The sequence below is a fragment of the Asterias amurensis genome, chromosome 11, assembly GCF_032118995.1.
Source record: "Asterias amurensis chromosome 11, ASM3211899v1".
NCBI lineage: Eukaryota > Metazoa > Echinodermata > Asteroidea > Forcipulatida > Asteriidae > Asterias > Asterias amurensis.
In genome coordinates this window covers 13,879,657-13,893,192 of record NC_092658.1, presented here as the reverse complement: position 1 = coordinate 13,893,192, position 13,536 = coordinate 13,879,657, and the positions used below count along the sequence as shown (strand labels likewise).

General features: G+C 37.2%; 1 protein-coding gene across 4 annotated transcripts in view; it reads right to left on the bottom strand.

Annotated features, from left to right (window-relative positions):
* The window catches only part of LOC139943670 (uncharacterized), a 75,854-nt gene that overhangs the window by 29,725 nt on the left and 32,593 nt on the right, over window positions 1-13,536 (bottom strand). For all 4 annotated transcript variants that reach the window (XM_071940404.1, XM_071940406.1, XM_071940407.1 and 1 more), the window contains exons 5-15: window positions 13,126-13,245; window positions 10,289-10,342; window positions 9,190-9,207; window positions 6,699-6,719; window positions 5,593-5,625; window positions 3,833-3,856; window positions 3,365-3,433; window positions 2,602-2,712; window positions 1,469-1,570; window positions 397-498; window positions 31-117 (exon numbers count right to left, since the gene is read on the bottom strand). In XM_071940404.1, the coding sequence (XP_071796505.1) occupies window positions 31-117; window positions 397-498; window positions 1,469-1,570; window positions 2,602-2,712; window positions 3,365-3,433; window positions 3,833-3,856; window positions 5,593-5,625; window positions 6,699-6,719; window positions 9,190-9,207; window positions 10,289-10,342; window positions 13,126-13,189 (685 nt within the window). In that variant the 5' untranslated portion in view covers window positions 13,190-13,245. The remainder of the gene's footprint in view (window positions 1-30; window positions 118-396; window positions 499-1,468; window positions 1,571-2,601; window positions 2,713-3,364; window positions 3,434-3,832; window positions 3,857-5,592; window positions 5,626-6,698; window positions 6,720-9,189; window positions 9,208-10,288; window positions 10,343-13,125; window positions 13,246-13,536) is intronic.

Below are 13,536 nucleotides of genomic sequence, written 5' to 3'. Positions count from 1 at the left end.
TTGACAGTTGGCCTGTACTTATATACTTACCAGAGGTATCACTTTGTGCTGCACTTCTTTGGTGGACATCTACAGTAACCAAGGAACCTGACTGAGAAGATCCAGTAACAACTTTGCCTGCATATAATATCAAACATACAACTTTGATATTGCAAAAAAAAAACTTTGTACCATTTTAGTTTTCTGTAAACAAATAAAGGAAATGATGGGAAGTCAGCTGCAGAGCTGAAAAGGCCCTGAAGTATTGATTTGATTTGAAGACTACTTTCCAGTTAAGTTGTGTTTTTAAGATTTATTTCATCATTTATAACACATTTTATTTGATTCTACTTGCTGTATTAAAAGCCGTTATTTCTCAAGAAATTGAGTTATAGTTTGACCGTAATTTCTACTTACCAGTGCATTGTTGCGGATGTTGGTTAGAGGTTGTCCGATTTGTTTGGGAATCACGTTGATCAGGTGTTGCAACTGTTGTGGAGCTTTCAACAGTGGTCAAATCTGTTTGCGGGTTGATGAAGAAAAAGTTTTTGATTGGTTTGTCAAAAATTAAGTTTTCTTAAAAGACATGTTAACATGATTTACTGCATTTATCAGAAAGCAGTCCAATGACCACAATGAAAATAGAAACAACCAGTTCAGCACACATTTGAACACAAATTAGCTCTTGTAAACCAACTTCTTTTTACAGCACCATGTAATGGTTTACAAAGATGCTATGGCGCAATATGCTGCCAATCAAACCAGGAACACTTGGGCAAACCTCTTCTCTTTTCAATATTTAGAAAGTACTGGGTTCTTTTATGTGTGCTACTTCACACAGGGGACCAACAACTTTACGTCTAATCCGAAGGACAAAGCATAATGAATAAGTGTCATGACTGGGACTAGAACCCTCACTCTGCTGAACAGGAACACCAGAGCTCGAGGCCACTAAAAGAGGTCACGACACGCCAAAAGAAGTAATAATAATAACAACATTTATTTCATACTGACTCAGGGTAATGATACAGATATGTTAATGATAACAGGAAGTTAATTGAACAGTAAACTGGACTATTGAAACATAGTAACAGAGTAGATGAAAATGGAGCCAGCATGGTAGGACAAAAGCTAATTACCACCTAATTTAAATATGCAAATTAGGTCACTTCTGGCTTGAAACTCTTGTCCGATTTTGGATAGGTAATCAATAACCAACCAATAAACAAGAATCAACAATAAAACAAACTTTTGCAATTTGTGTAACCCGACATGCCTAAATCTAAACAAAGCAGATGAAAATGGAGCCAGCATGGTAGGACAAAGTGAAGCAGATAAGAAATGCTTTAGTACTTTTCATTTTTGAACAGACAACCACGGGGGTCATATATAACACAACATTACACATCACACACGCAGATCAAAATATAAGACCGAAAGTTGAAACCAGACAAAGTAAAATAACTATAAGTAACTCCTGATTACTCACTTGGTGTTGGCAGCAGTGGAACATTTTCATTGTTCTGTTCTGGAGGTGCAGTTGGATGAACAGTCTGATTAGACCCAGAGGGATTATTTGCTAGCTGACTGTCTGTAAAGATTTAGAAATGGTGGAATATAGTCAGTCAAACATTTGTGGATGCTGGTTCATGTACTTCCTACAATTGTTGACGTAACAAATTTGCAACAAATAATTCGCATCAGTTGACTTGAGCTCAACCCATGCGAACATTCACTGCAAAAACAGCCATGTGTATGACATCAAAATTTGCTTTGCATTCATTTTGGCAGGGAGTATGAACAGTGCTTTAAAGGCAGTGGACACTATTGGTAATTACTCAAAATAATTATTGGCATGAAACCTTTCTTGGTGACAAGTAATGTGGAGAGGTTGATGGTATAAAACATTGTGAGAAACGGCTCCCTCTGAAGTGCCATAGTTTTCGAGAAAGAAGTAATTTTCCACGAATTTGATTTCGAGACCTCAGATTTAGAACTTGAGGTCTCGAAATCAACCATCTATAAATGCACACAACTTCGTGTGACAAGGGTTATTTTTCTTTCATTATTATCTCGCAAGTTCGATGACCGATTGAGCTCAAATTTTCACAGGTATGTTATTTTATGCACATGTTGAGATACACCAACTGTGAAGGCTAGTCTTTGACAATTACCAATAAGAAGCCACTATACTTATTATTATTAAATAATACCTGTCTAATCTTTAAGATGAAAAATTGCACTAGCAAGAGAGGACCTTCCCTATGCATTGACTGTATCAATAAGATAATATCAAAAGTAATAATAGTGACTTCTCATATAGCGCTCATATATCCATCACTCAGTGACCCTCAAGGCACTTCATCATGCAGTATTTTACCTGCAAGGTATGTGGGACTATGTTTGAATTATGAGACCTACTCCTTTTTACATAGCACCATGAAACGATTTACAAGGTGCTGTGGCGCAATATACTGCCAATCAAACCAGGAGCATCGGGGTGTAGTAGGACATAGTGTTTTGTGTCCAACAAAAAGTACGGAACCCTTTAAATGCACAGGTAAGACCGAAAGTTGAGACCAGACAAAGTAAAATAACTATAAGTAAATCCTGATTACTCACTTGGTGGTGGCAGCAGCTGCGGATCATTTTCATTGCTCGATTCTGGACGTGCCGTTGGATGAACAGTCTGATTAGACCCAGAGGGATTACTTGCTGGCTGTCTGTCCACATCTGTAAAGATTTAGAAATGGTGGAAAATAGTCAGTCAAACATTTGTGGATGCCTGGTTCATGTACTTCCTGCAATTGTTGACGTAACAAATTCAAATAAATAATTCGCCACAGTTAACTTGAGCTCAACTCATGTGAACATTCAGTGCAAAAACAGCCATGTGCTGTCAAAATTTGCTTTGCATTCATATTGGCAGGAAGTATGAACAGTGCTTTAAAGGCAGACACTATTGGTAATTAATCAAAATATTTATTAGCATAAAACCTTACTTGGTAACGAGTAAATGGGGAGAGGTTGATAGTATAAAACACTGTGAGAAACGGCTCCCTCTGAAGTAACCCAGTTTTCGAGAAAGAAGTAATTTTCAACGAATTTGATTTTGAGACCTCAAAATTAGATGAGGTTTCAAAATCAACTTGCATCTGAAAGCCTCAACTTCATGTCACAAGGTTGTTTTTTCTTTCATTATTAACTCACAACTTCGGAGACCAATCAAGCTCAAATTTTCACAGGTTTGTTATTTTATGTATATGTTGAGATACACCAAGTGAGAAGGCTGGTCTTTGACAATTACCAATAGTGTCTGCTGTCTTTAAGAAGTGACTGTACTCAATAAGATAAAAAAGTAGCCAAGAAACTGCTGATTACTCACTGGATTGTTGCTGACTGCGTTCTTCTGGAGTCCTATGTTCAAAACGTGCAGTTGACTGAGTGTTGTTGCCTGTAAAGTTTTAGAAATGGTGATATAGTCAGTCAAACAATTTTGGATCAAGAGAGCAGACACTGCTCTAGAATTGCAAAGGTGTTGGGTTTGAATCTCACCCGAGTAATATACCTGTGCTTTTTTTTCACAGAGCTTGGGAAAGTACCGAGTATACAGTGCATCGTTATCAGTGAATATGGGTAAAACAATTACTTGAACAGACTAATCTCCAACTTTGATAATTAAAGGTTAATGAGAGGGGGAAATGCCTATTGGGAAAAAAATCAACCTAAAATACATAATTTTAATATTGGATAACTTTGTGCGAAAAATTGTCGCTACTAGGATTCCTAAACACTATTCAAATTAGGACCTTCATTCCACACCACAATTAAAGTACATATACCCGCTACGTACCCAGCGATGCATCACCACAACAAGCTGCAATTAAAAACAAAAGTTTAAATCAGACCCTCAACATTATGAAGCTTTGCATCGGAACTAGATTAAGTCGATGGGAAACAAATAGTAAATAAAACTTTTGGAAAGAAGTGTTGATTCATGCAGAACTTTGATTTAACCAGTAAACACAGGAAGACTTTTAAAGGAAAATTACAGAATTGGTTTTGCTAACGTAACAGTTGCTGGCAGTGTAAGCACTTTAAGTAATCCACCATATACATAAACTGACAAATCTGTAGAAGTTAGAAATCGATCGGCCATCTCGGTCACGAGAAAAAATGATTATATATTTTGTATGACATTGATTAAAAAAAAAATGAATTAAACACTCACTGAGCGTTAAACTCCAAACCGGGTTTTAGTATACACATATTGACTGGCAATGAGGTAACTAGTGTATGTCTATTCCCCCGAGGGACTTTGAGTGACCAGAAGAGGGACCTATTTCCCCGAGGCCGAATGCCGAGGGAAATGAGCCCCTCCTCTGGTCACTCACAGGCCCGAGGGGGAATAGATGTACACTAGTTACTGAATTATGCCAGTCAATATGTGTTTTATAACACAACTCGGTTTTAAATGTGAAATAAGAACAGAACTCTGGATAAGAAAGCTTTGTAGTTGCTGTTCACGGTTCAAGTCAAGAGAGGGCGCTGTAACCGGGCACTATTTTCAAAGACTAGTGCCCGCTCGGGAACTATAGTTCCTGCAAACACGCGCGCCTGATCACTAGACTATATTAGTTCATCCCACGTGACCGTGTTTCAGCCAACTAGAACACAGAAAAAGCAAGAGGTGTGTTATAATTTTACTTATTTCTTATCAAATATGACATTTCAGAAAGAAATATTTCAAGGGATGTTTTCTATTATAACACCCCATACGAATATTCTGCCTTATTGGTTTAGAGGGCGTCACATGCTATGTCTTAGTTGGACTAGACGGCGGCCGTGTGATAGTGCATCGGTTTGCCGTGTAATAGTGCATCGGTTTGCCGTGAGCTAGTCCGAAGACTATCACATGGCGTGCAGTACCCAGACGTCCGTTGCGTGTACGATGATAAATTAATAGTCTTATCTGTAACCATTTCGGATTACATGACACTACATGCAGCACAGTAAAAGTTTTCGCAATCTGTATTCGCGTCGTCCGTGGATTGTAGCATTCAGGTCTGTAACTTAATAGTACAGTATTTAGAAATGTTTGGGGTGTTATAAAACAAATATTGACTGCTTTTACTCATGCTGTGGTTAAAACTATGACTCCCTCAGTGATCCCCGGAGCGTTCTATTTTCCCTTGCCCAAGGGGAAATAGATTGTTCCGGGGATCACCTTGGGAGTCATAGTTTTAACCGAGTAAAAGCAGTCAATATTTGTATACTATCATCATCATTACACAATGTAAGTTTGATGTAAATCTGTGATCTTAGACAAGTTTTTTTTCTTACCAATTTTGTAACGTGCCTTTAATAATCAAAAACTTTCAAATACAATATAAAACACAAAATGGGCGCAAACAACTGTTCCAAAGTTTAACATGGGATGTCACTGAACAGTGGGTGATATGTGTACTATGCATAGTGCACTCATTGTTGTACCCTTGCAAGGGTAGTGGAAATCATGCTTCTAATTTTACCAAATGTCAATGTTCTTTCTTCGCATGAATTAACTGGTGGAATATTTGGAAAAATTACAAAAATCTTAAAGATTGTACTTACAACAACACAGTAAGTAAGTTGATGATTGATTGGCTGAAACAAAACATACCAAAAGCATTTATTTTATTTTATTTGATGACTGCATTATGTGGAGTGAATTTATTATCTTAAATTAAAAATATATCTCAGGTTTAACAGGACATCCTGCCTTAATATAATAATATAATAAAAAGGGTACCACAGCACTTTACAAGTTACAGAACAATAAGCAAATAAATAATGGCACTACTAATTAAGGGGAAAATAATTTGTCTTTTTAGTAGCATGTTCTTTGCTCCATCAAAAGATTCTAAAATTGTAATAATTGCTACTTCGCCTATTATTGAATTAAATATAAGGAGCAACACTCAAGCTTTGCACGTTAAATGTTTTGTGAAGGTGAGTAATAGCATGTGTACTACTGCCAATCGGCGCACCCCAGCAATAATTAACTCAGGAAGAAAATAAACAAATAAAAAGTTCTAATCTGGAAACGTAGGTTAATTTAATTGTACTCTCTGTACATACTCTCCCTTCCTGATTGCACATTTAGCAGATATTACAAGAGATACATCAGTAATGCATTAATGTATTAACAATATAGACAAAATTGATAAAATGTCAAAGGCCAGTATGCACACAATATGTTAGCCTAAATATACAAGTCTGTGAAAGTTTCAGCTCAATCGGTCATCCAAGTCTTTTTCAAGTTTTTCAATTGGTTTTCCACCATTCAAATTGTGAATATTGTTATTTTCAATCTATTGTTTTGTACAACTGACAAATTTACACACATGAAATGGTGAAGAAACAATAGTGGCTTATTAGGAGCAACTCTAGATCAAACATAGCATAACATAATAAGGGGCGGATCTAGGAGCTCTAAAATGGAGGAGACAAAAAATATCCGAGGGTCAGCGCCAGCATATAACACAATGTGCAAAAAAAATATTTTTTAAATTGTTGATTTACCCTTTCATATTATTATGATTGCGCAAGTTTAACAAAAGGAAACAGATAGTTTAAAAAAATGTCTCAAGAGCAGAGGTCTGGATGCGCACAGTTTGGACAGGCATGAAATAATAATCCTTGACACTGAGGCATCCCACAACTTCCATGTTGCTTACCTGTTTGTGATGGAGAAGATTCTGAAAAACAAACAAATAAAAGTAAACAATAAGTATTTTACTATGGTTATTGATCTTTATTATTTTATGTAAGGCCCAATCATGGATCTGCTTACCGCCAAATTCTGTGCTTATAATCACCATTCTCAGCTTATGTGCCAGCGCAAAATTTCTGCGCTAGCTGTTGTGTTTACAAACCCATTATTATTCCATGTAGTGTTTACTTTCTCTAATGCAACAATGGGGGCGCTATTTACGTACTGCTTGTTACAAAGTTGCGCAATTGCGCAAAATTTCTGCGCTAGCTGTTGTTGTGTTTACAAACCCGTTGTATTCCATGTAGTGTTTACTTCCTCTAATGCAACAATGGGGGCGCTATTTACATACTGCTTGTTATACAGTTGCGCAAAATTTCTGCGCTAGCTGTTGTTGCGTTTACAAACCCGTTGTATTCCATGTAGTGCTTACTTCCTCTAATGCAACAATGGGGGCGCTATTTACGTACTGCTTGTTACAAAGTTGCGCAGTTGCGCAAAATTTCTGCGCTAGCTGTTGTTGTGTTTACAAACCCGTTGTATTCCATGTAGTGCTTACTTTCTCTCATGCAACAATGAGGGCGCTATTAGTGTACTGCTTGTTACGCTCTCAAGCGGGCGCCATGTTTTTCATGGCGTTCAGTTATTAATAAAATTTCATGTTCCAGTATAAGCCGGATCCGTTCTCAACGTGTTTATCTTTTACAAACACCCAAGCTGTGTAAGCGTAAATACCAGTAAAAAGCAGGGAGTACGCACGTGCACAAGCCCAAATTCCCCGCTTACCTGTGAAATATAAGCTTGGGCGATATCGATGTATTTTATTCACGATATATTGCCAACAATAAATCGCGATATTCGATATAATCGTGATTAATTAAATTTGACATCATCAGTCTTCAAACTCCCATTGAAAGTTGTAGAAGAGACAATCATAGCATAGATAGGTGTTCGAATGACCTATTCTTCTGGTTTTACTCCAAACCTATGGGATGCAAGATGTCTCAGCTATATATAGATATTTCGACTAAAACCAAACCAAATCGATCCGATATCGAAATCGTTTCCAAATTAGTATCGCGATATTCGATATCGTGGTATCGCCCAAGCTTAGTGAAATACACTCGAGTATGTAAGCACAGAAATCCCTGCTTCAGCAAGCGCCGATGCTTTGCTTACGGTAAGCAGATTAAATTGGGCCCTTTGGTTCCTTCAGCTAAGTTGCAATCAGGAAGCATTTACTAGTTAGATCCACTCCTCAGTTTTACAATGAATTCAGATCTATATTATTTCCAATGCTAGAGTGTTTTGTAGCTACATGTAAAAACCAACAGGTCTGTGCATTCTCTCATATTAGATTAAAGGCAGTGGACACAATGGACCCTTCCCATGAAATATGCTAATCACATTCACGCATGCGTACAGACCCTGTTGGTTGGCAAACGCCATAGAGTTGTGCACTAAGCAGACGCGCAATCGCGTCTGCGTCACGCACCCATTAGCCGTGTACAAAACAGCAGGATGTTCCCTCATTTTGCCAACCAACACGTTAGTGCGCACGCGCTATGTGCATATTACCTATTTCATGGGAAGGGTCTATTGGTAATTACTCAAAATATTGCTAGCATAAAAACTTACTTGGTAACTAGTATTGGAGAGCTGTTGATAGTATAAATATTGTGAGAACCAACTCCCTCTGAATTTACGAAGTAACATAGTTTTTGAGAAAGAAGAAATTTTCAACGAATTTGATTTTTAGAACTCAGATTTCGATTTTGAGGTCTCAATATCAAGCATCTGAAAGCACACAACTTTGATGTGACAGACAAGGGTGTTTTTTTCTTTCATTATTATCCCACAACTTTGACAACCAATTGAGTTCAATTTTTCACAGGTTTGTTATTTTGTGAATATGTCGAAATAAACCAAGTGAGAAGACTGGTCTTTGACAATTACCAAAAGTTTCCACTGTCTTTAAAGATGTCATCATCCAGGGAAAAGATATTTTTTCAAATAGGCAAGTGAACCATGTTTCTTTTTCTATTGTTTCTGCTGTTTTTGCTGAAGACTAACACTGTTTACAGGTGCGCAAGAGTCACGCCATCCGAACCAAATAGATTAGGAGCAACTCTAGATCAACCCAAATAAATTTTGGTTTCAGATACGCAAACATAACAACCAGGGGCGGATCTGGGATCTCTAAATTGGAGGAGAAAAAAATGCCTGAGAATCAGCGCCAGCAGGATTATGCGTATGACACAATTTACCCTTCAATTTTCAATTTACCCTTTCATATAGTCTGATTGCTCAAGTTAAAAGTAAACAAAAGGAAACAGATAGTTTAAAAAAAATGTCTCAATAGCAGTACAGGTCTGGATGCGCACTGAAGTTTGGACAGGCATAACATAATAATCCTTGACATTGAGGCATAATTCCACAACTTCCATGTTGCTTACCTGTGTCTGAAGGAGATCCTGAAAAACACAAAAATACATTAAAATAAACAATTAGTATTTAAAATGTAACTATGGTTATTGATCTTATGTCAGGGCCCAATCATGGATCTGCTTACCGCCGAATTCTGCGCTTATAATCACCATTCTCAGCTTAAAGATATTTTTTCAAACAGGCAAGTGAACCATTTTTCTTTTTCTATTGTTTCTGCTGCTTGTGCTTTAGACTAACACTGTTTTACAGGCCCGCAAGAGTCACGCCGGCCAAACCAAATAGATTAGGAGCGACCCGAGGTAAACCCAAATAAATTTTGGTTTCAGAAAGGCAAACTTAGCAAAACATAATAAGGTCCGGCTCATGTCAAGATTGACGTCTGAAACCAAGGCAATCCAGAGTCGTTTTGAATGACTGCAACAGTCTATCTTTCAGTCAATCAAACAGCAACTTTTTTAGACGTCAAACTGTTCCATTTACTTAATTAAGAATTTGGTCGACGCGACTTTGGTACACCTGTCTGAACCTGATGCGAGATTTTTGTGTCGTTGGTAAATAAGAACCCAATGGCTGTGATGATGACACTATTGTCAGAATATCTTTCTTTTTTGAGCTGAGGTGAATCTCCTAAAGAAAACAAACATGAAACAATTGAGTTGTGACACATCAGTTCAAGAACCACAAAAGTTCAAGGTGTCATCGCAAAGCAGGTTTACTTTTAGCCGAGTTCGATGCACATGTACCAAATTAAGTAGGCCTATACTACGTACGTAGCAGATCAATACTTAAAATATTTACTTGGGGTACATGCATCACTTATCATTTTTGCATGTCAGGTAAGGGTTCAAATGGTTCAAGAAAGGTCAAAAATTGGCAATTCGGCATCTAATTTAAGTATGCAATTTACATGCAGATGGTCAAAAACTTGAAATTTTGAGAACCGGCTTTATCGGATTCAGAACACCAGAAATGATTTTAAAAGTCTGTTTCCCACTTTTACCCAAAAATGGCCATTCAACCCTCTGGGGCTCTTTTTCAGAGATTCCACAAAACTATTATTAAGGGACTCTATAAGGGTAGCGAAGAGTTTTACATTTTTACACTTGCCTCTACACCACTTGAATACCCTACAGCAACCGTTGTCCCCACAACACCATCTACCTTTAAAAAACAATTCAGCAAGTGATGAAAGAGAGGCTGACATATAGCATCTGCAGGGCTAGAATTATGAGAAAATCGTTTAAAGACACTGGACACTATTGCTAACTGTCAAAGACCAGTCTTTTCACTTGGTGTATAATATGCAGAAAATAAAAAGCCTGTGAAACTTTGATCTCAGTTGGGTCATCCATGTCAAATCAAACAGTGGTCCCCAGGTGACCCTCTCACTCAGATTTTGATGAAACTTCAATAGAATGATTGGATTGGCTTAAATGAATACATACAGAAAACCTAAAATACCATGTCGTTTTCGGGATATGACCCAATGAATTTTGGTTGAGGCGGCCATTTTGTGTGCGCGCAAAATGCGAAAAGTGTTTTTTGTGATAAGAGAGCTCAAGTTTGGCATTCCATCTTACATCTTGCCAAATTTCATGAATCTGCACTCAATTTAAATGTATCTCCTTTAATTTTCTAGTTATGGTCACCCAAAGTAAGCACTTTAATCAGCTAAAAATGCTTTGTGTGATTTTTTTTATTTTAATGTGTAACTGGTGTTAATTTAACAAAATGTTTCAATTGATCGCGGGGTCAACCGGGGTCAAGAAGGGCAGGGTCTTTTTGACCTTTTTCTGGCTGGAACCAATTTTGGGGCCATGCTATTTCTAAAGTCATGCATTCGTGAGCTTATAATTGCTTATGGTTATAGACATGCACCCATAGATAATACCTAGAGAATACAGGATTCATTTGACCCCTCATGTGGGCACAGGGTAACCCCAAATTTCACAAAAAACATTTTCGAAAATTAAAGGAGATACATTTAAATTGAGTGCAGATTCATGAAATTTGGCAAGAAGTAAGATGCCATACCAAATTTGATCTCTCTACCTGGTACAAAAACTAAATTTGCTTTCAAATTAGGAAATTATCACAAAAATCACTTTTCGCATCTTATGGCGCGCACAACATGGCCGCCTTGACCAAATTTCAATGGTTCATATCTCAAAAACAACATGGAGTATGATTTAGTTTTTTTGTATCAGTCTACCCGCAGTACACTAATCTCCTTTGTTATTTATCTGCAGGGATATGCAGCGTTTTTTCATGCGTGACCTCTATGTGAATATTAATTAGTCAAAAGCCGGCTTCTGGAATTCGGTCATTTTCAGCCTTCTGAAAAGTCTCAACCAAAATAATGTACCAGTAAATTGAAACGAAGAGCATATCTGTCGTTATGTATAAAAACAATCGGTGCAACTCAAATTTTAAAAAGAGAAATTTGTACGTAAAAAATTGCTTCAAAAACAGAGAAAACATGTCACAAAAACATGGAAAATTTTCATGTTATGAATGTCGGCAAATTTAAATTAGTCATGATGATTAGTCATGATGATGAGTCCTAAATTAGTCATGATGATGTCATCATGTTTTTTTTTACATTTTTGCAATTTTGATCATTTACTACAAATCTTGAGAACAAAGCAAGGTGCAATATTTGTTTTTTACACTAGGCTTTTACTCCCGGAAACCGAACACCTAGAGTTTGTTTTACAACAGACTCTGAATATCTAGTTTATTATTATTAATAATAATAATATTGAAATACAGCGCACGTATCTACCAAACAAGGGGACTCAAGGCGCTGAGTATATATACAAACTTTCAGAAGATAGGTTATTGCAATTAGTTAGCACCTTGTAAGGGTTTACAAGGTGCGATGGCGCATTAAGCAGCCACAGCCAGGAACACCGGGGCGAACCCCTTCTCTTTTCGTTAAAGATGCTATGTCAGATTTTTTGCCCCAAACATTAAAAAATAGAATTTTTTTTAGTGAATGGTATTTCAAAGAGTATCACCCGCTCTAACGAAAAAAAGTTTAACTTTTACTTTTAATGGTCAGGAACCATGACAAAATTTTTAAACGTTTCTTATAAAAAAAATAAGAATTGGTCACGTGATATAATTGTCGGGATCCCGACAAAAACTAATTTTGAGCACTTTATTTCACTGCTACTAATAATTGGCAGACTTTTTTGAGCAATGACTCAAATGAAAGCTTGTAACTTTCTCGACCCCCATCAAAACCCACACTCTGCTGATCAGAAACACCAGAGTTTGAAATCGGTGCTCTTAAACAGCGGCTAAGGATAATCTCAATGTTTTAACTATGACCCTTTTTTGGCCAAACAGACATCGTAGATACCGATTTATAACCATTTTACGCTTAAAATTTGCATTTGGTAATAAATCAAAAATGCACATCTCTGCGCGGCTTGTTCAGCCGAGAGTCAAAAACGTCTTATCTATTATAACGACCCCTTGACGCCAGTGACGATTTTCCCCTAGTTGGGTTTGAACACAGTTCTCCAGCTTTGGCAAACTGAGGGCGCTATTTTCCACATCAAGCCGCCAATGACAAAACAATTCCTTTGTCACGCGGGTTTGTTTGACCTAACGTTTTTCAGAATTTTGGCTTGGAGTGTTTCGGGGACAAAACATTTTTACCATGTTTTAACGTGAGGTACGAGACTTGTTACATGTTTTTTCTGTTTCCCGTGGACTGCATCGACTATATATTTTTGAGCATTCTGTAGCCGCTGTTTAACCGCTCGGCCATGACACTTCCACATGGCATCAGGCATGTATTTTATTATTGTAATGCGAATCTGTACATATTTTTTATGAAACTTGCGCATAATAAATAAATAAATAAATTATTACTTATTATTAGGCCAACTTGTACATGTACACCCGTACCATGTACATGTACACCCACTTACATACAGATGTACAGATGCCAGAGATGGTACCAACACACCCTACCGTCACCACTGCTTCAGCCATCACTTTATGAATAGACAATACAAAATAAACAGTGGGGTTCCAAAGTAGAAGGTACCCTGCAAAGATAAATCACAAAGAAATGGAGATTTATTAAACATTGTAAAATAATTTTAACTATTTACAAGGTCAAAACATGGTACAGAATTGAACCAAACGAAAAAGAGATTTACATAAAATTAGTGTCTTCTTTGTAAACATTGTTTATGATCTAATGTTTGTTGGTGATGTTTGAATGCCTGATACATCAAGCGAGGCAATGAAGGCAATTGCCTTCATGCCCCCTGGTTATGGTGCCCTTATGCTACAGCAGAAATTCACTATTTCCTGATAGGGTGCCCTTTACCAAG